Genomic DNA, 22,819 nt, shown 5'->3' with positions numbered 1-22,819 from the left:
TTTCTCTGTTCTTATAGTTAACTCAATTAGATTAAGATCTAGTAAGATGACATAAGAGTTAAGACAGATTTACTTGCTGAACCTCAGTATGCATGTGTGCAGTTTAAAAATGCTGGAAAGATATTATGAACCTAACTGATCTTTCACCAATTGTTAATACCCATGAAGAGTTTTGAGAAGATAATTTTGCAATGCAGTCACATGGAAAACTTTATGTGAAAAGACATTCTCAAACTTCAATGCCTTGAATTTTCTGCACGAATACAAATGGCTCTATAAAAGAATCATATTTTTGATAAAGTGAAAGCTGTTAAACTAAATTTTTTAAAAAGTATTATTCATCGATAGCTATTATTTGCTTCCTTGACTCCTTGATTTTTGTTGAACTCTGATTACTTGTTTTGTTTTATATATATATATATATATATATATATATACATATATATATATATATATCATCATCATCATTTAACGTCCGCCTTCCATATATATTTATATATGTGTATGTATGTATGTATACATATATCATTGTTATTATTTTAAACTGTTGTATGTCCAAATTTGGACAAATGCATCTTTTTTTCAGTATTTATTTTTGCTTGAAATAGCCAGTTCTGTTGGTCAAACTATCATATCTCCAACTACTTCAGATGCCAAGATATCAAAAACTGTCAAAGTGTAGTACAACAGTTTTGCTATGGAATGGTGAAACTATTTTTTTGTTTTCTGAAAAAGCAACGTTTTGGACTTACAACACTATTGCATCATAACAATGATATATGTGTGTGTGTGTGTGTGTGTGTGTGTGTGTGTGTGTGTGTGTGTGATGGTCACTTCATCTTGTCAGATGAGAGCCATCTCACATTCAGTCTGATTTGCTTTCATCTTTGCATGTGCATGGATATCCATCACTATTCAACTTTATAAAATACAAAACTGGTCAAGAAATGAAAAATGAAATAATATCAAAACGTCTGTGTCATTGGATTTAAGTGACCAAAGCTTGTACAACACTTTTGCCATTCTCTCAGTCACCCCAGTAGGTTCTAGCGACAAGCATTGTAAGTTGACCGGTACTATTTTGACTACAAGTTTTATGTCAGAGTAACTTTCTCCTGGAAGAGCTGCCTTCCCTACATCTTTGTCCAAAAATAGCAGGAGCCTCCTTTGCCCCTGGAAAATTTATTTAACCCATAGATGAGACCCTGACAGGTACTATCATTCAAGATCAGAACAGGCCTGGGAGTAATGGTATTTAAGGGGTGGCTCCACATTCTCCGCAACTCCAGAACTCACCAAGTGGAGCCTCACCACTGGATGCAGTTTAATGTCATACCCAGGGCAATCTATTTAACCCAAGGATGGGACTCTGACAGGTACTACCATTCCTAGTCAGAACAGACCCGAGAGTAATAATAACAAAGGGATGATTCCATGTTCCCCCACAACTCTACAACTCCCAAACTGGAGCCTCACCATCAGATACAGTTTAATGTCATATTTTCTACTATGCTCTTTTCTCTTCTCTATCTTTTTATTTTCTGTATTTCCTAAAAAAAAAGTCTTGCTAAGATGTTGTGAATGTATTTAATGCACATGCACAGATGGTGGTCATTAATAAGTAAGAATTACCATTTTCTTTTGAACATTTCTGGTGTGCCTTTAAACTTCTAAACATGATCCAGTAACTTTAGGCTGAATAAGTTACTCTAGTTTGCTTTTACTTCATAACACAAGTAATTTTTCTGAATGGATTCCAAAGCATGGGCTTGGTTATAAGCAGTCTTCAAGACAAATGCCATTTTCCAACATGCATTTTTGGATGTGTGGAGCTGCTAAATAACTATAAAACCATCTTTTACTTGTTTCAGTCATTAGACTATGGCCATGCTGAGGCACCGCCTTGAATTTTTTGTCAAATGTATCAACTTCAGTACTTTTTTTTTTTTAAGCCTGGCACTTATTCTATTCACTAGCATAGCTTGGGGAGGGGCAGTGGGAGCAGTCCGACCGAAGCGGCACTTTTGGGTCTGCTGTAGGCAATATGCGGTTTTTGTGGGGTCCAAGAGCAGCAAACAGAAGGGCCAGCCCAGGCAGCACACACTCTAGCTATGTTAGTGATTCTATTGGTATCTTTTTACCAAACTGCTGAGTTGCAGGGACATAAACACACTCACACTGGTTGTCAAGTGGTGAGGGAGAGAAGACAAACAAAGACACATACACATATATATAACAAGCTTCTTTCAGTTTCTATCTACCAAATCCACTCACAAGGCTTTGGCTGGCTTGAGACTATAGTAGAAGAGACTTGCCCAAGGTGCCACGCAGTGGGACTGAACCCTGAACCATGTGGTTAGGAAGCAAGCTTCTTACCACACAGCTACACCTGCAATGATTTCATTGAAATTATAATACTTCCCAAGAGTTTGGAAAGCTGATGGAATTAATTAATTCCTCTTGTGCTTGGTACCTGCATACCAAAGAAAAAAAAACTTGATATAGAGTGCTTTAAGTATTTAAATTGCAGAATCTTAGTAAACAACATTAGCAATGTAGTCATAGATTATTGGGGACAGATAATTATAAAAAGTACCATGTATCTTTGGTAAGATGGAATAGATTAAAAAATATCTTGAATGTGTGATTCCAGTGGTGCCACTCTTTACAAGGGTCTGAAGAAACTAGATTATCATTAAATCTCTCAAGTTTGAGAATTTTTTACCGTTTCATTAATTTTTTTTTTACCTGAATAAATTGATGTAAATATTTAAGTAATAGTTTTACTAAACGAGAACAACCTATAATTGAAAGATAAAGATAGATGCAGGTGCAGCTATGTGGCTAAGAAGCTTGCTTCCCATCTACATGGTCTTGGGTTCAGTCCTACTGTGTAGAACCTTGGGCAAGTGTCTTTTACTATAGGCCTGGTCAGACCAAAGCCTTGCAAGTGGATTTGGCAATGGAAACTGAAAGAAGTCCATCATGTGTGTATGTGTGTGTTGTATTTGTCTCCCACCACTTGGCGACTGGTGTTGGTTTGTTTACATAATCACAACTTAACAGTTTGGCAAAAGTAACTATTAGAATAAGTATCAGACTTTAAGAATAAGTACTGGGGTCAATTTGTTTGACTAAATTCTTCAAGGCAATGCCCCAGCATGGACACAGTCCAGTGACTGAAACAAGTAAAAAAATAAGATATATGAGATGTAAGAGAAAGTGATGAACAATCATCACAACAATCTCATTAACCCATTAGCATTTGAACTGGTTGTATCCAGTCAAAATATTCTACCTGTTTTATGTTCAAACTGGCCAGATCCAGCCTCTCACACCTTCCCAACAATGGCATTCTAAGAATAAACAATCACATTATCACAAACTCAAGGCTACAAGATGATGCATAATTAATTCAAGACAATGTGAATAAATAAGCATTACTTTTGACAGAATAATCTGAATGCTAAAGGGTTAAATGTGTATTCTGTGGAGGCTGGGTTTGTCAAAGTCTGCTAATTTGACTTTAGTTTCCGGTTTATATATTTATCTTGTGGGGAATTTAAAATAAATAGGTTGGCCAGATTTCTTGAACAGTAACTTATGTCTTAGCTGTTGCTAGGTTAGGGAGTGTTTGTCATACAGAGAGTTTAGTTGAGATATTGCACATGTTATGTTTATACTATAGAGAGTCATGTGCACTGAAGCCACTTCATTTTGAGGATGTTTAGAAATTAGTTTTGGCTGTGTAATTGCATGCACTAAACCACCTCTGAATGTTTTTGTGTTGAGGTTGTTGTCGCTCTAGTTCAACCTTGGTCAAGCACACCTATGAGTAAAGGCTTTCCAGTTGTGACCATCTTGTCTGTATATTACATTGCTCAGTGTATCCTTCAATTTTTAAAAACTAGCCTGTTGAGCAACTGCATAGAGGCTCCCTCACTGACTCATTAAGGGAATGCGGTTGAGCAGTATGTACACTGAAAAGAAAATTGATTAAATTGATTATTTATAGTGACTGCATTAATCTTTTTTACAATTATTAAATTTTATTTTTGTTGTTTAGATTTAAACCAACAATATAAATAAGTAGGAAATTTTTCATATAACATGAAAACCAGGTTGCATTCATAAACTTTAAGTCACAAGACAAATTTAGTTCTGTATATAAATCAAAAAAGATATTTCAGCATTGTAATATAACATAATGGTATATTCTAAACTAATTAACAGATGAGAAATAAATCTCCCTGACAACATTTTTCTATGAAATGTAACATTCCTAGGTGAAAAGTTGTTGAAAAGTTCCTGGCTTTGGATAGAAGGAAATACTGGAGGATCAGTTAATTATGATTTTATTAAACATATTCCCCTCTCAAATTCACACATTTATTGCAGCAGTCCTTCAGTGCTTCTAAGCCCTGTAAAAGAACTCAGAAGGTTTGGCCTCTAACCAGGCTTTTCATGATACCCTTAAAGCCAGGAACTTTACAGCACTCCCTCGTATATTTCTTTGCCAGTAGCTCTTTTCTATTTCAAAATTCTTAGAACTATTTCCTGCACTGAAAGTCAGGTAGTTATTTAACTCAAATACTCAGCTGTTATTAGATTGCCAATCTCACTACTCACTAGTTCTCAAAAATAAGTGTGCTATTATTAGATCTGGTACTACATAATCGTTGATACTAAATAGTGTCATTCATTGTTATTGTTAATGTTGTTGTCATCATCATTGTGTGTCCATTTTTCCATCCTTCCATCATAAAATGGCTTGGATGAGTTTACTCCACCACAGTATGTTGTCCTTTGCTATTTCTATCTTGAGATCAACCTTCACCACTTCCTTGATCTTCCTCTTCAGTAAGAATTGCTTTCACTTTGGTCATTTCACTCTCATTCACCAAATTATCATCCTTCATATGCATCATGTATCCATACAAGTGCAGTCTTCTCTCTTTCCTTTAATGTATAATTTTTTTCTTTGTCTCTCAGCTTACCTGTTCTTCATCCTACATGCTTGTGAACATAACACATATATTATGTATAGATTAAAGATTGTATTTTGAGTAGTGATGGACTAAATAATCAACTTTAAAAGAAAAACTCTTTTAAGCACTTATGAAATACCATTTATATTAAAATCTTAGCTGTAAATTTATATACAATTTTGGATGTCACACCAGTTTTGATGTTAAAGTTCCTGCTGTAGTATTAAATGTATGTAGCAAGGATAACTACTTATTGACAAATTTTCCAGCCTAACATTACAAATCTAGTGGAACACATGCTAACATTACACACCCAACAGAGCATACCAGCTACATCTCTTGCCTGTACTCTGCATGCAATACCCATATCTTGCCACCATGAAGCATCACCCTTTATAAACATGCATCATATAAGCTGCCCTTTACTCAAATAGAGAAACCCTTTGATGCCAACAGAGGTAATAGTTCCTTGAACTTTTTCTGCCCCATCCTAAATCTAGTTACTATGCTTTCACTTAAAAATATTCTTTGAACTCCCTCCTGTAATTCATGCTAGTAAGAGTTAGATCATTATGAAAATTCAAATATGTTTTATTCTACAACCACATGAACTTTGTGAAACCATTCATTGGACCATAAATGAAATTAATATATGTATATCAATTGTGATTATTTTTCATTGAAAGAAAATTAGTGCATGAAATTTACTTATAATAAAGTTTTATTTTCTCTTTCAGTCAGAAGACATCATTATTTAAATGGAAACCTGACTTAGAAGTGGCAATCGAAGAATATTCAAAAGCTGGTAACCCAACTAATTTTGTATATATTTACATTGTGTCAATTTTTATGTACACTTCACTTATTTATATGAACCTTTGTGTTTATGTCTAAAGTGACATGCTCCCTACCACCCCAGTGCAAGCTTAATTGAAAGATGTTTGGTGAACTAAAAGAAAATTTAGGTGAACTTCTGTACCACATAAATTAATTTCTGTATTACATAACTGACTATGTGAATGACTAGTGGATAACCTACTTCAGATATTTTCAGCATCTCAGTGACTTTTCTTAATTGTCCAGCTGCCTACCCTGTTTTCATATTCTTAAGAATTATTTTGGCTATATTGCTGTTCATTTCAATAACAGGTCCCTCTGTTGAGTCTACTTAAAGTAGTCCCCCCCTCTCTCTCCCCCCCCCCCCCCCTTCATTCTCCTTTTACAGAGGCATCAAGCTGTTAGATCAGGTTATGAAAGTTACAGAGAGGGTCATAGCCCAACTAATTAGGGAGCAAATCAATTTAGATGAGATGCAGTTTGGGTTCGTGCCAGGTAAAAGCACTACTGATGCCTTATTTCTAGTGAGACAGTTGCAAGAGAAATACCTAGCCAAGGATAAACCTCTGTACCTGGCTTTCGTTGACATGGAGAAAGCCTTTGACAGGGTCCCCCGATCCCTTATCTGGTGGTCAATGAGGAAACTTGGGATAGAAGAATGGCTAGTGAGAGCTGTGCGAGCCATGTACAGAGATGCGGCCAGTAAGGTGAGGGTTGGAAATGAGTACAGCAATGAATTCCGGGTAGAGGTAGGGGTCCACCAAGGTTCCGTCCTCAGCCCCCTATTATTTACCATAGTCCTCCAGGCAATCACAGAGGAGTTCAAGACAGGTTGCCCCTGGGAGCTCCTCTATGCTGATGACCTTGCCCTAATTGCGGAGTCACTATCAGAACTAGAGGAGAAGTTTCAGGTGTGGAAGCAAGGTCTAGAATTGAAGGGCCTTAGAGTCAACCTAGCTAAAACCAAAATCCTAATAAGTAGGAAGGTAGATAAAACACAAACCCCTTCAGGTAGATGGCCCTGCTCAGTATGTAGAAAAGGAGTAGGTAGTAACTCTATAAGATGTACCCGGTGCAAGCTATGGACACATAAGAGGTGCAGCAACATCAAAGGCAGGTTAACTAGCAAGTTAGTTTTTGTTTGTGGCAGATGTTCAGGTGCAATAAAGACTGCAAACAAACAGGAAACAACTTCTATCTCATTCCAGGGTGAAAAACTAGAGGTAGTCGATAGCTTCCGCTATCTGGGCGACCAAGTTAGTAGTGGGGGTGGGTGCGCTGAAAGTGTAGCTGCTAGAATAAGAATAGCCTGGGCAAAGTTTAGAGAGCTCTTACCCCTGCTGGCGACAAAGGGACTCTCACTCAGAGTAAAAGGCAGACTGTATGACGCATGCGTACGAACAACCATGCTACATGGCAGTGAAACATGGGCTGTAACTGCTGAGGACATACGTAAGCTCGCAAGGAATGAAGCCAGTATGCTCCGTTGGATGTGTAATGTCAATGTGAATACCCGTCAGAGTGTAAGTATCTTGAGAGAAAAGCTGAACATTAGAAGCATCAGTTGTGGCGTGCAAGAGAGACGATTGCGCTGGTATGGACATGTGGTGAGAATGGAGGAGGATAGCTGCGTGAAAAAGTGCCACACCCTAACAGTTGAGGGAACCCGTGGAAGAGGTAGGCCCAGGAAGACCTGGGCTGAGGTGGTGAGGCAAGACCTTCGTACATTGGGCCTCACCGAGGCGATGACTACGGACCGAGACCTTTGGAAATGGGCTGTGCGTGAGAAGACCCGGCAAGCCAAGTAAGATCGTTGCCAGTGCCCCTGGACTGGTTCTTGTGCGGGTGGCACATGAGATGCACCATTTTGAGCGTGGCCGTTGCCAGTACCGCCTGACTGGCTCCTGTAGGATTTTCGAGCGAGATCGTTGCCAGTGCCCCTGGACTGGCTTGTGCGGGTGGCACATAAAAGACACCATTTCGAGCGTGGCCGTTTTCGTGCGGGTGACACGTAAAAGCACCCACTACACTCTCTGAGTGGTTGGCGTTAGGAAGGGCATCCAGCTGTAGAAACTCTGCCAAATCAGACTGGAGCCTGGTGTTGCCATCCGGTTTCACCAGTCCTCAGTCAAATCGTCCAACCCATGCTAGCATGGAAAGCGGACGTTAAACGATGATGATGATGATGACATAGTAACATTTCCATGTCTCTTTCTCAGTGAGGATCGTGTGCATCTGTCATTGCCTATATGTGTCATCCTGATTTTCACTGATACACTACTTTGCAGTCCAGAACACCCACTCACAATCTCTGATCATCATTTTGCAGGAAAAATTGGCAAACCTCTTACCTTCTGCTTCTCCACAATCTCTCATGACTTATTTTCCAGGCATATGACAGGGAGAGGAGATTCTTCAGGATCATACCATTACAATTGGTGATGAAATAACCTCAGGCATAATGCTGTTGAGTTTGGTCCGACCAAGAATTTTCTTATAACATGGTCTTGTCATCACATGCACAAGATGCTACACACCTTCTCTGGAAGTTTTCTCTCTTTCATCTAACTATCCTGATTTGATATCTGTACAAGGAGGTTGTGAAGAATACCATTTGTATGCCATCAACTTAGTGCATGTCTTAATTCCATTGCAATGGTAGACACTCTTTTGCATGGTTTCCCAAAAGTAGCATACATGAGATGAATGCAATTTGAAATTTTATTACATATAGGGGAATCCTTATTGTGGTTGCTTCCAATATAACAGAAATGGTTAACTTGTTCAAAAGGGTGGTAGCAATTTGAAAAGGGGATGTTTTTTGTTCCAGGTGGAGATTGCACCAAGACCTTCATTGTTTTTTCTATAAAATAGACACCAAACAATGAAAATCTCTCTCTCTCTCCCTCTCTCTCTCTCTCCCTCTCTCTCTCTCTCTCCCTCTCTCTCTCTCTCTCTCTCTCTCTCTGCATTCCTTCCACTTCTGACATCTATTTTGGGCTTCCTCATTTTAAGGTTTTTCACTGCTCTTTAACTAAGGGTAAAAAGTAGGGGATATTTGGTTTACGTATTGGCACACAGTATTGTAGTCCATAAAATAATAATTAGGTATTTTACTATGAGCCATGTTTATCTTTTTATGTGTATGAGGGAGAAAAGTTTTTAAATCTTTGTGTAATAACTTCTTTCTCCCTCTTTTCTTTTTCTTATTTTAACAGCTGTTTGCTTCAGAACTTGCAAAGCTTATGATCTAGCAAAGAATGCATATTTAAAAGCTGCAGAACTTCAAGCTCAGACAAATGCGTATCCTTTCATGGGCTCTTGGCCATTATACTGTTGTGTTTGATTCATAATTCTATGTTGTATTCAGGAAGGGAGTTAAGGGGATTAACAAATACTGTTTGGTTAAACTGGCGAAAAAACTGAGAGTATTAAAGTAACTAGCAATATGATTAACATGATACTAGAAGCTATAGACTGCAGTGCTAGTTTAATGGAAGCCTGTTATATAGATGACATACTTAGATGGAGCTGGTCATGTCATATTGTCCTTGAGTTAGAGAAGTAGGTAGAAGGAATTTTGAAAACTATTATCTTTGTTGAAAATGAGCCTTTTTACTCTCGTGAAACCTTTCAGAAGTATGTGTATATCTAAGGCCTGTCTTTCGGGATTGGGCATGTATCTGCACCTGTGACCCTATACCTGAGGATACAAGAGCAGATTTTTTGAGAAAGAATGGCAGTTAACTATACATGCAAATTTTCCCTCTCCATACCACTGATGTTATCCAAGGGAAAAGCTGCCACTTTAAAGACAATACTGCTTGGCACCAGTATAATTGCACACATTATTGTCAGTAGACAAAGGCCTAAACAGACAACATAAGCCATCCTACCTGATGCTTTAACAGTTCCACTAAACTAGTGTTCTGGATAGGTACTTTTTTTTTTTTTTGACTCTAAAAAAATAAAAGACAAAGTTGACCTCAGCTCTATTCAAACTCAGAGCACAGTCAGAGCAAATACCACACACACAAGGCAGCAGTCCAACTTATGTGCAGTTAATGTACAGGATTACAGTATCTAAAGCAGAACAAGTTGACTGTGTGACTATGATCAGTTCAGGCACAAGTGAGCTAAGAATGTGACTGGGCATCAAACATACTTGCAGTGTTATTATAAAAATTAAGTGGTACGAGCAGACCATTAAAAACATAGGAAGAGACAGACCTAAAAACAATGTCTCTCACAGAAGAGATCCTATTCTGCAACTCTCTCTATGGCAGCATACAAAAATCATTAAAATGATCATGATCAGGATAATGTCTTTAGTTTGAATCTTCAACATTCTTAAACTGCATTATATTTCCCCACTGTTTTATATAACTTCTTTCAGTTTCTGCAATCATTTCCTCTAGCTGAATGCAAAATTATTATAACTGAAATTGTAGAAGTACTTACTAAGTTCAGTTGTCATAAGAAGTAAAGTATCTAAGATTCTGTGCCTTGAGTGGGGAAGAAAGGAAAGTGGTGTTTTTTTTTTCACTTGGGCTGCAGGCAAAGTAGATGAATATATGTTTAAATTTTACAGTAATGTAAAATTGCAACAGAACGACTGGGTTCACTTCACAACCTCATGGTTTTTGGGTTTTAATTTCACTGCAGCACCTTGAGCAGATATCTTCTAACATAGTTTTGGGTAATGAAATTTTGTGGTTGAAAACTATGTAGAAGCCTGTCAAAAAGACCATATCTGTTCTTGGGGGATAAAATTTAATCAGTCACTCAATTTAACACCATCTAAACCCTTGGGTACCTTGAACAGAGCCCACTCAAATCTAAATCAGATCAAGTCTCTGGTTTGAGGATAACTTTCTCCCATCAGTCATGGAGACCATGAAAGAGCATGGACACAACCTTTCCTCTTCTAGCCAAGCCAAAAGACATTCAATCCTTAAAAATCATTACTGATAATGACAAAACAAGACATACTTTGAGTTTATTCAAACTGATAAAGGACCTACTATAATGTGGTTTTTTTTTTTCAGTTTAATTGTATCCAGTATTTTGAAGCAAATTAAGGATTTGCTACCTTAGGTTTAATCGCTGTATTTAATGAGTTGTTAGAATGTTTCTAAAAGGTGATACTGCTAAAGTATTTTTCCTTAATTCTAATCAGAAAATTCTATGCTGGCAAGTAAGTTATTTGCTTTTCTTTTTCTTTCCCTCTCTGTTACAATAGACTTATATCTTTTAATATATTACACACTGAATTTTGTTGCTTTTTGATTTTTGAACTTTGGAGAACATGTAGTTTGATGTTTCTAAGTTTTTCTCCTTTTTAATAATGTATTCTGACTGCAAAGTTGGTTCATGGGTAAATCCTGTGATAAACAATACAAAAGGAATTTCAAACCCTCATTATTAGAAATAGTAAATTAAGTGAATAATAGATAGTTCAGTTGGAAACTTTTAGTGATTGTTTATTTCTGGAAATATGAGTAGAAAATATTTATGAAGTGTGTGTGTGTGTGTGTGTGTGTGTGTGTCCAATTATATTTCATGTTTCAAGAAAAATAATTGTGTATCTCTTAAAGTGAGAATTAAGAATGAGGTCAAACTGTTCTGATTCATCCATTGCCTTTAAGTAATTAACTAAAATAAACTGATTCTTCTCATGATATACTTGATTAAGATTTTGAATAGTTAAAACATTTTTCCGCAACAAACTTGTCTTTTCATCAATCTGATGAGAATTGATATTTTAAACAAGAATAGCTATATATCTGAGTTACAAGTACAACATTTAATAATAAATAAATCTAAGTAGTTCTTCACTAGTGTTAAAAAGGGAAAATTTGGTTAAACATCTCAATAATGTCTCTTCACTCTTATCTACTATGATACTAAGTTTAGAAGAGAGATTCATTCCGGAAAACTCTTCATTTACGCATAATCTGTTGACCAAAGAAGACAGGTGCAATGCAATGTGACTCTCACTGAACAGATGATCTGCTGGTACCTGTCATCTCTGCAGATAGTGTTGGCTATTGGCTTCTTTGTTAGAGACTCTTGCAAAGAAATAAAATTTAGTTTAAAATCTCTGACTATCACTCAATGACTTTTCAATCTAGCCTTAATGCTTGCCTAATAGATACCAACAATATTTGCTATTTGTCTTCATACTTAACAGTTTCTTTATTTGGGAAATGTTTGTTGTTTTGTAAGTTAGGCAATCAGTATGTATGAATGTGGGTGGTGGCAGTGGTAGTGGATGGATTTAATTTAATTCAATTTGTTTTTATGTGTTTTTATAAACTGTTCCCTATGCTATACTTTAGGAGCTATGAACAGGTTGCATTACTTTGCAAAGAAACTAAACAACTGGAACAAGCTGCAGAGCTACTAGAAAAGGCTTCAGCAATGTTCATGGAACATGGAACACCTGATTCAGCTCGACTGGTGCTTGAAAAAGGAGCTAAGTATGTTTATGTTTGTGGTAAAAATATATTACTTTGTTGTGTCATAATCTTTGTCATTGTAATTGTTGCTGTTTAGAACCAAATCCACCCTGACTGAACAGATTTATGATCAAAGTCATTACAGCTGTTACATTTCTGTCTCTTTCCTTGGCATAGTTTACCAGGACTGCATTATACAATGTGTCTGTCTTCTCTAAGATGGTAACAGATGATTTAAAGCAGATTTAGCTACTGTTTCTAGCAGGTCAGGTAATTGTATAGAGGCTCCCTTTATGTCTTACTGTTGGTTATTCATAACAGTATTGTCGAAACAAGTATCATACATTCATATGCTCATCTTAACTTCAAATATCAATGAAGAAATAATAGTAGTTTCTATTGTCATCATTGTCTTCATCAAGATAAATAGAGTAATGGTCCTTGTTTGATAGCATGACAAAAGAATTTCTTAAATAGGCACAACATATTGATAGGGGAGAGAAAAATGAGACAGTGCAATAATATATAGATATATATGTATAATAAACATAAAACAAAGCTTTATAAGACATACACGCATTTCAGAAAACTGCTAAAATAATTACATAACAATAATAGCAACATTATGCAATTATGTATTTTATTTCATCAGAGTCCTGCAATATTTATATATGAAGTCGTTTCAAGTGGAATTTAAAATCTAGTAAATGAGTCTGCTTTACAATCACTTTCTTTCAATATGTTAAACAGGAAATATTAATTATTGTTCATATGCAGGCATGAACAAATTCCTCCTGAAAAAAGTTTCAACTGCAGGCCATCTGACTATTCCTGCTATCAGTCACATTGATCATCATTGCTTCATGAATACAATAATTACTTGACATCCACCAACTCTGTCACAGAGGTATCTCCTCTTATACAAATGATAGGCAGTCTGATCATTTCTACTGAAATTCTCACCTCTCAGCAACTCACAAGTCACACATTAACTTTGGTCCAAGTCAGTCAATGAGAATTGTACAATTCAATAACCTGTGCCTTTGTGCCATGAATCTCCAATAAGTTCCTCCATTCATCTTTCTTATTTCTTTACTGCCCACGAGGGGCTACACACAGATGGGACAAACAAGGACAGACAAACGGATTAAGTCGATTATATCAACCCCAGTGCGTGACTGGTACTTATTTAATCAACCCTGAAAGGATGAAAGGCAAAGTCGACCTCGACGGAATTTGAACTCAGAATGTAGCGGCAGACGAAATACTGCTAACGTTTCTGCCAGCTCGCTGCCTTCATCTTTCCTCCATTCATCTTTTTGTCACCTGAAGGACTACATGTTGCAAGAAACTTTTGAGTAGCAACAAACTGAATCAGCAACTTTCAATGAATAAGTAAACACTACTACATATACTGAGTATTTTTTCTCACAGCCATTTATCAGAACATATATGAGCTGAATCAGATTGATTTATGTGTTCTTCTAAGAATCATTAAACTATCAACAGCAAAATATGAACTTACACTAACCCAAGAGCCAGTTATCGAATACCTGACTCATTCAGTTAACTTACTTCCTGAAAACATCGTGTTTGTAACCCAATGATGCAGCATTATAAACAATTTGTCATCAGTACTTTATATAGTAAACTTTTTCTGGTACTCAACCGGAAACCTCAACCAACTGGTACCCAAAACACAAAAAAGAAAACGTGTCTTAATTAGAGTCAAGAGAATTTGCTCTAATTTGTGTTAATCTGTTGTCATTAAAAGAAAAATAAGTTTTTACTGTATCTAAAATGGATCATTGCTACTCAATGTACAGTATTTTATTTTACCGCATTTACAATATTTGTATTTTATTTGGTTAATAAAACTTGTTCTTCACCTAAATTATACATATATTTCTTCCTATTTCTCTCATTTCTATGTATATTCAGAATATTAATGATAAAACTGATGCATATATAGAGTTTTGATGAGTTTCATAAGGTGCTTAGTAATTTAAAAGCAATGATTAGATATCTGAAAAATGCAGTTATCTAGCAACTATCTGCCCCCAGTGGTGCCAAATAGGAGTTGGGATGGGGGTTACTGTAATAAGAATCATAAAGGTGTTACCTGTTCTCTTTTTTTTTTCTGTTTATTTATATATTTCTTTTATTTTAATTAGATAATTTTCTTTCATTTCAGAATGGTTGAACAAGAATTCCCCTTAAAAGCAGTTCATATGTACAAAAAGGCTAGTGCCATTGCCGATGTAAGTTTAAAATTTATGCTGCGGATAAAATTTATTGACTTAAATGATGAGAGTGGGTTAAGCTTATGTATCATTATTCTTCACACACACACATACTTACATACACATGCATAAATATGTACATTATATGTATTCTTTTATTTTTATACTGCTTTCAGTCAAAGGATTTAGTCAATTGTATCATCTCAATCATCCCAAGTATTAATTTCAATCTGTTACTCAAAGAGTCAATAAATATAGATAAATTAACCAAATCACACTTTTGCAAATGAACACATGATGCCAGTAAACATTAACAGGGGCACAGGAATCCATACATGTGTGTGTGTATATGTGTACACAAAGATATAAAACACATACAAGCAGATATGTATATGTGTTGGGGTGTTTATACACAAAGATATTTGTATACATATATAAATGTATATTTGCTCATTTGTTTAGTGTTAGTGTTTCCATACTGGCATGGGTTAGATAGGTAGTTATTTGAGGCAGGATTTTATAACTGCCAATCTTTACCTACTTTTTCAAGTAAGGGATTTTTTTTTATTCCAGAGGTCTTCAAATCTTCAGAGAAAATAGTCATAATGTCAACAAGGAACACCCAAATTACTATCATTTCATACAAGCAATGACAAGTGACAAACGAGGAATATGAGCATTCACACCCAATGCACACATACACATGTGCGCACATGCATGCAAACACACTTACAGATATTTACACAAGATTCCTGCAGTTTCTTTCTATGGAACACTTATCCAAGGTAACATGCAACTATATGGTTAGAGTGCAAACTTCTTAACACTTGCAACCATGGCTGCACCTATATATATATATATATATATATATATATATATATACAAACACACATACACTCACACACACATATACATACAATGATACAAAAGCTATATGAATACATTTTTACATTTATTCTCATTTTTCTAGAATGAGGACCGACCAAACAATGCTGCAGAAAATATTGGGAAGGCTGCCCGAATTTTAATCCACCAGCGCAAGTATGTCTGGATTTGAATTCAAAGATAGTTTAAAGATTGTCTGAACTGTAGTGACCTTTCTTCTAAACATTGTAATTCTCATAGTTCTTGGTAAAGAAGTGCATCTTTTTCAGAATTAGCTCTTCATATTTACTGTATTAACATGAAGACTGACTGAGATCGTATAGGAAGAAGCCTCATTGTAGTTCCTGATAAAAATATCAGCCAAATCTCCCTGAAATCACACATGGTGTAAATACACTGTCTGAATAACAAGATGGTTACAACAGGGATGGTTTAACCATAAATCTGCTTGATCAGAGATGACCACTGGCCAAGCTACAATTGACTATTTCACTGAGCTTGACACTTGCAATAAGCTCATGCTACTTGATCTTTACACACTGGCCATTTGCATCAGTTTTTGGACAGGATTTCTTTTTAGCAAAGAAGCAAATTTTCACTGCAGATATTCCAACTGGAATTGATTTCTAAAGGGTTCTGTTAACAACTGATTAACTTTTTATATAGTTACTCAACTTGCTAGAAAGAATAGCTAAATCTTCTCTCAAATGATAATCTACTATTCTAAAAATGGCAGGATATATTAGATTATAAAGTCCTAGATAAGCTATATCTGAAAAAATGCCAAGATGGTTGGTCATGAATGGAATACCTTAGTTCATAGATCAGCTCAATCAGGGCTGATTTGAGATTAAACCCCAGCAACAACCAGATTCACTTGATATTAATGACAAGAATGTTTCCACAAGCTAAAGTGGACTGTAAAATCAGTTTTAAACTCCATATTCAGTAACAATATGTAGGTAAGAATTGAGTCCAGACAGGATACCTATCTTACATTTACAAGAGATATGGTACCTATTCCCAACATCTAGATGAGCTAAGGTATATGGAATTATGTAGCCCCATGTCAGCTCTGATCAAGTAGACTTATGACATGCAGATAGTCAGCTGAATGATAAGGCATGACACAGATTTGTTTTTCCAATTACATCATACCTCCATCTTTTTGAGGACCCCCTACTTCATACACCAGTATGCAGTGATAAATCATAAGATGTAATGAGACAATCTTGACAAGATTTACTCTCTCCACTATCCAGTCTATTTCTATACACCTATAGATTCTAGAGTTGGCACAAGAAGATCTGAACAAGGTTGACTCAGTCAGAGAGCAAAAATTGCACTTAATGTTAGCGGTGTGTATCCCAGTAGTATTTGGGGCTAGTAAGATTTTGAGGTATTTCTCTGCATATGTGAGTTTTTTCTTACATTTGCTAAGCTGAATGGAAGAAAGACAGTTGAGTGTTCTACCCAGGGGCATAACAAAACGTTTCTAGCAGGTGATATGAATTTACTACTTGTTTTGAACTTGCAGACTTAGTTTCAGTCTATTTCTTTTTCTCTGCAATTTTCTCTGTTGGTTTGTCCATTTTAAAAGATGCTGGAAGAATAAATTTAACACAGCATTCTCACCTTTTTGAATTCCATACATTTAAACACTCATAGCCATGCCTACAAAATCAAAATACAGCACAGCACCTATGGCATTTGGAAACATTTTTTCACACTCAGAATTGCTGAAGCATGGAATAAACTGCCCATATCAATTGTTAGCTGTTGAGATATTACATCCTTCAAAACTTCCATGCTTCCTCAAATTTGCCAACTGTACACCTGATACCCACTTCCCTGTTTTTTTTTTGTTATTTTTAACAACTTATGCATTGTCACTTCCTATGCATATTCTGTGTACTATTCATGCACTTCTGGCTGCTTTTTCTGATACACCTGAGCATTGATACAATAAGTTTGTTATTATTATTATTATTATTATTAACAAGCTGGCAGAATCATTAGCACGCTAGACAAAATGCTTAGCAATATTTCCTCAATTTTTACGTTCTTAGTTCAAATTTTGCCGAGGTCAACTTTGCCTTTCATCCTTTCGGGGTCGATAAATTAAGTACTACTGAAACACTGGGGTCAATGTAATCCACTAGTCCCCTCCCCAAAAATTTCAAGTTTTGTGCCTTTAGTAAAAAGGATTATTATTATTATTATTGTTGTTGTTAGTAGTAGTACTGGGGTCGATATAATCGACTTTCTCCCCCCCCCCCCAATTTCAGGCCTTGTGCCTTTAGTAGAAAGGATTATTATCATTATTAACATTACTAAAAAGTTATCAGTTACAAAGCTTGCTTCTCAGTAGTAAAAGTCTATGAATTTAGCTCCACTAAAAGTGATAGTTGCTTTTCAATTTTTAAGATAATGTGACATATACAATAATAAATGGAATCATAATTTGAAAAATGTAGTCATTTTGGGAAGGAGGTGCATTTAAATTATCTTAGCTCTTCTGTTGGTTTTACTGTTGATTTTACAATATTACATGTTCTGGTATTTATATTTTCTGTAATACAATTTCAGGCTTGAACAATCAATTGAATATTTGAAAAAGGAAATACATCACCACAAAAAAACTCAAAATTGGCCTATGATAGGTAAAGCTGCCGTCGGTGTGATATTGTTGTATTTACACAACGAAGACTTTGCAGGAGGTTTTAATTTTTATGAAGAACACTTTAAGTAAGTAAAATTCTGCTTGTACTTAAGAAGGAGTGTATCTGTTTGCTTTTTAACAAGCATAGCATTAAAACACTTTCATCATCGTCATCATCATTGTTTTAACATCCACTTTTACATACTCTCATGGGTTGGACAGAATTTGTTGAGGCAGATTTTTTGCAGCTAGATGCTCTTCCTGCCACCACTCCTCACTTGTTTCCTCATAGCTGGACATGTTTTCACAGAAGATTAGAAACAAATGATATTGCTTGTATAATGGTCATACTTATTTCATCATCATCATCATCACCACCTAACATCTGTTTTCTATGCTGGCATGGGTTGGATGGTTTAACAGGAACTGACAAGTCAAAAGTTTGCGCCAAGCTCCACTGTCAGCTTTGGTATGGTTTCTATGGCTAGATGCCCTTCCTAATACCACTCAGTCACAATTACCGGATGATTTCAACACACACAAATGCACTCATACACATGATGGACTTCTTTTCCAATCTACCAAATCACTCAAGATTTTGGTTGGCTTGGAGCTATAGAAGATACTACCCATGGCACTTTACAATGGGACTGAACCCCAAATCACATGTTTTGGAAGCAAATTTCTTAACTACACAACCATGCCTGCATCTTATACATTTAGTTTTATAAACTTTATTGCATTGATCATCATCATCATCATTGTTTTAGCATTCCACTTTTCTACGTTTGCTTGAATTGTGTAGATTTGCAGTTTAACAACCATATTACAGCTCTTTTCAATCCTGTCATTTCATTTTTGATGCCCAACATCCTGATCTCATTACTTCCTTCTATGTCTTCCTTTGTTATATATACGATCCTCTGTCAGCATAGGACTCTTTTCCACCCAACATTTGTTGTTATTTGTATTACATGTTCAATAACAGTCAATAGCCATTAATGCTAGTTTCTAGCAGGTGATATGAATTTACTACTTGTTTGAACTTGCAGACTTAGTTTCAGTCTATTAATTGCTATATCTCTGCAGTTTTCTCTGTTGGTTTGTCCATTCTAAAAGATGCTGGTTTTAAAGTGGTGTTAACTTAAGTCAATTGTTCATAAACTGATAGTCTCTCACTTTTCTTAGTCTAGCCAAAATTATGAAAGGTAACTTAAAACTCCTATTACTACAAATCTAGTTGTGTACTTTTGGTCATGTAGGCAGTTGATAAAATGTCTAGGTATGGTCCACAGATCCAGCTCTCTGAATATATTGTCTATCTTGTGGAGAATACATGCAATGATTTATTAAGTGGAGAGCAGTGAAACAATCTGAGCATGTTCTGTTTCCTTTACTATCTTGTCTTATAAAAAGGAAGTATTGCATTTTAACAATTTTGTTGATAGTGAGTCCTTTGAATTTTGTATGAATCATAGTTTATTCTTGCTTAAATTTAACCCCAGCTGTGAACTCTGAGAAAAATAAATTTTGAAAATTATTTTTAATCCAAAAAGGAGCAGTCTTAACAGCCTTTTTAAGTAAATAGTGGTGTCCATTTAAATACCAATCCACAAAATCACTTTAAAATTAATATTTTTTTAAAATTTATTATTTAGTATTTAAATTTATTAATTTTGACATCTGCTGCACCAACAAAACCTAACTGGGAAAATCATTGGTGAACTTTTAGCCCTTTACAAAAGAATATATTAAATCATCCATTATGTTAAGTTATTTTCATTAAATTTTAAATTTTATTTTTGGTTATTTTTTCATTTTAGTTGTTAATAAGAATAATTTAGAATTTAGGATAACCTTATCTACCAAGATATCCTTTATTGGAAAGATTTTCATCATACAAATTAAAGTAATGGTTTTTGAAAGGATATTCTTTTACAATATTTCAATTATGAGAGAAAACAACAGAAAAATATCATGTGGACTATATTTTTCTAGTTGGATTTATTATGATGTCTTCAGTTTAACCCTTTTGTTACCATATTTTGGTTGAAATATTCTGCCTTTGTTTCAGTTAATTTTGAAAACAATAAAGAATTTAGCTGGTGTTTAAAACATAAATTAACGTGAGATTTTGGTGGAAGGTTCTAATTTAGATCACTTTAAAACATGGAGTTTGAGCATAGAATCAGAGGTAGTTTCAGGTGTGTTGGTATCAAAAGGGTTAAAGTAACTGGCTTAATTTCACAGGGACTAGAGTAGTTGCTACTGTAGTTGTGATGTCTCCAATGTAACAATATCTAAAAATCAAAATATGAATAAGTCATACAAAAACTAGTGCTATATGAGAAATCTATCTTATTTTTATGTAAGTTTAATAGCATGTTGAAATTAATGTGTCCATTAACAGACACATTGAAAGGTGAATATTCACACTTCTATAATCATCATCATCATCATCATCATCGTTTAACGTCCGCTTTCCATGCTAGCATGGGTTGGACGATTTGACAGAGGACTGGTGAAACCGGATGGCAACACCAGGCTCCAATCTAATTTGGCAGAGTTTCTACAGCTGGATGCCCTTCCTAACGCCAACCACTCAGAGAGTGTAGTGGGTGCTTTTACGTGTCACCCGCACGAAAACGGCCACGCTCGAAATGGTGTCTTTTATGTGCCACCCGCACAAGCCAGTCCAGGGGCACTGGCAACGATCTCACTCGAAAATCCTACGGGAGCCAGTCAGGCGGTACTGGCAACGGCCACGCTCAAAATGGTGCATCTCATGTGCCACCCACACAAGAGCCAGTCCAGGGGTAACTGGCAACGATCTTACTTGGCTTGCCGGGTCTTCTCACGCACAGTACATTTCCAAAGGTCTCGGTCCACCTTTAAATTTTTGTACCCTTTTTATTTTACACTTTACAATCGTAATTGAACCATACTTCGATGACTGGCACCTACGCCAGTGGAGCACTAGCAGCACAGTCGAGCATGTTCATTGCCAGAGTAGCTGTCTGGCTTCCATGCTAGTGGCCTGTAAACGGCACCATTTGAGCGTAATCGGTACCAGCGTTGTCTCTAGCACTTGTCCTGGTGGCACGTTAGAAAATCATTCGAGCGAGGTCGTTGCCAGGGCCGCTGGACTGGCTCCCATGCAGGTAGCACGTAAAAAACAGCCTTTTGAGCGTGGCTGTTGCCAGTACCATGTGACTGGCCCTCGTGTCGGTGGCACGTAAAAGCACCCACTACACTCTCGGAGTGGTTGGCATTAGGAAGGGCATCCAGCTGTAGAAACTCTGCCAGATCAGATTGGAGCCTGGTGCAGTCTTCTGGCTTGCCAGTCCTCAGTCAAATCGTCCAACCCATGCTAGCATGGAAAGCGGACGTTAAACGATGATGATGATGATGATGACTGCCTTCAAAAACATCATGCACTTCAAACTACTGCAGTGATTCACTATCTACAAATCTCATATCCTGCACCATAAGGAATGCAATATTTGCAATTGTAAATAGTTTCCATTGTTATATTTCCATTCCAGGCGTCCAGAACTTTCAGACAGTGATGACGCAGTGTATATGTACAGACTCTTGAAAGCTTATGATACAGCAGATGAGGCAGCTGGAAGAGCCGTTTTAGATTCTCCACTTGTACGACACATGGATAATGCTGTATGTATAAACTCCTAACCATTTCCTCTTTGTTTTATTCTTATTGATATTTAATTTATTCTAAAGTGTAAATTATTTTTCTTGAAAAAGAAAAAGAACAAAAGCAGTTCTAAAAATGCTTATCTTTTAAGATGTTGGGCCTCCAACGAAATAACATGAGTTAAAATATTGTCACTACTGTTGTCTGGTGTTCTTAAATAAATTTATCCCAGATAACCAAATTGAAAGAAATAATTACCATTTTCATCTGGAATAGTGCTGCTGCTATGCACACAAACACCCTGGATTGCATCCAGAGATGGATTGCTCTAACTGGCATTTCATCACTCCAGTGAACACACTCTAGCCTCTGGTCCACAGGCATGCTCTCACCTCTGTCTATTGCTATTATAATGGCCTCTGATCCTTGAAGCCAGCTTTGTTAAAATCACGATTAGTCACTCTGCACTTTCAAAGACCAATGTAATAAAAATTCCCTTGTAAAACTGGTAAAGTTTGGAGACAAAGTGGAAGGGCATCCAGCTGTAAAATACTGCCTCAAATGAGTCCCTGTCCAACCCATACTAGCATGGAAAAACAAGCATTAAACAAATGAACGATCAAAATTTATAAAACCATTGATGTGATCACATTGAATAAAAACTTTTAGAAGAAGACAGAGAGAAACAGATACTGAAAATGGATGAGGAGAGTTACTTAAGCAATTGAGAGATAATCTATCTCTGGAGAGGATGTTAGGATGTCAGTCTATCACAGATAGGTTTCATACCAATGAACTGAAATTTGTAGAATTGAATATTTTGCACAAACATACATCATAACATCAATGGTTCAATTTCAATTCCAGATCTTTTGACTGGTTGTCTGATATCATATCTATTGTACTAGATATCTTTTTAGTATGCAGCAGATTGAGGAAAAGCATGCAGGAAAGACCTGAAGAACATTGAATCTCATAAATGCGGTGATGCATAACCAATATGTATAGGATGTGCCATAGTGTGTAAACAATTCAGTCTTTGCTAGGAGGAAATGAGGTGGAGGTAGATGTAAAAGCAAATAACATGA

General features: G+C 36.1%; 1 protein-coding gene across 1 annotated transcript in view; it reads left to right on the top strand.

Moving 5' to 3' along the window:
• The window catches only part of LOC106867665 (gamma-soluble NSF attachment protein), a 31,832-nt gene that overhangs the window by 6,195 nt on the left and 2,818 nt on the right, over positions 1–22,819 (top strand). Inside the window, exons 2-9 of the mRNA XM_014912602.3 lie at positions 5,726–5,793; positions 9,044–9,128; positions 11,005–11,022; positions 12,167–12,307; positions 14,481–14,547; positions 15,500–15,570; positions 18,004–18,162; positions 21,622–21,751. Coding sequence (XP_014768088.1) covers positions 5,726–5,793; positions 9,044–9,128; positions 11,005–11,022; positions 12,167–12,307; positions 14,481–14,547; positions 15,500–15,570; positions 18,004–18,162; positions 21,622–21,751 — 739 coding nt within the window. The remainder of the gene's footprint in view (positions 1–5,725; positions 5,794–9,043; positions 9,129–11,004; positions 11,023–12,166; positions 12,308–14,480; positions 14,548–15,499; positions 15,571–18,003; positions 18,163–21,621; positions 21,752–22,819) is intronic.

The sequence above is a fragment of the Octopus bimaculoides genome, chromosome 1 (assembly GCF_046866305.1).
Source record: "Octopus bimaculoides isolate indiv1 chromosome 1, ASM4686630v1, whole genome shotgun sequence".
In the NCBI taxonomy this organism is placed as follows: domain Eukaryota; kingdom Metazoa; phylum Mollusca; class Cephalopoda; order Octopoda; family Octopodidae; genus Octopus; species Octopus bimaculoides.
The sequence above is the reverse complement of the archived record's forward strand: the minus strand, read 5'-3'. Positions and strand labels throughout refer to the sequence as shown.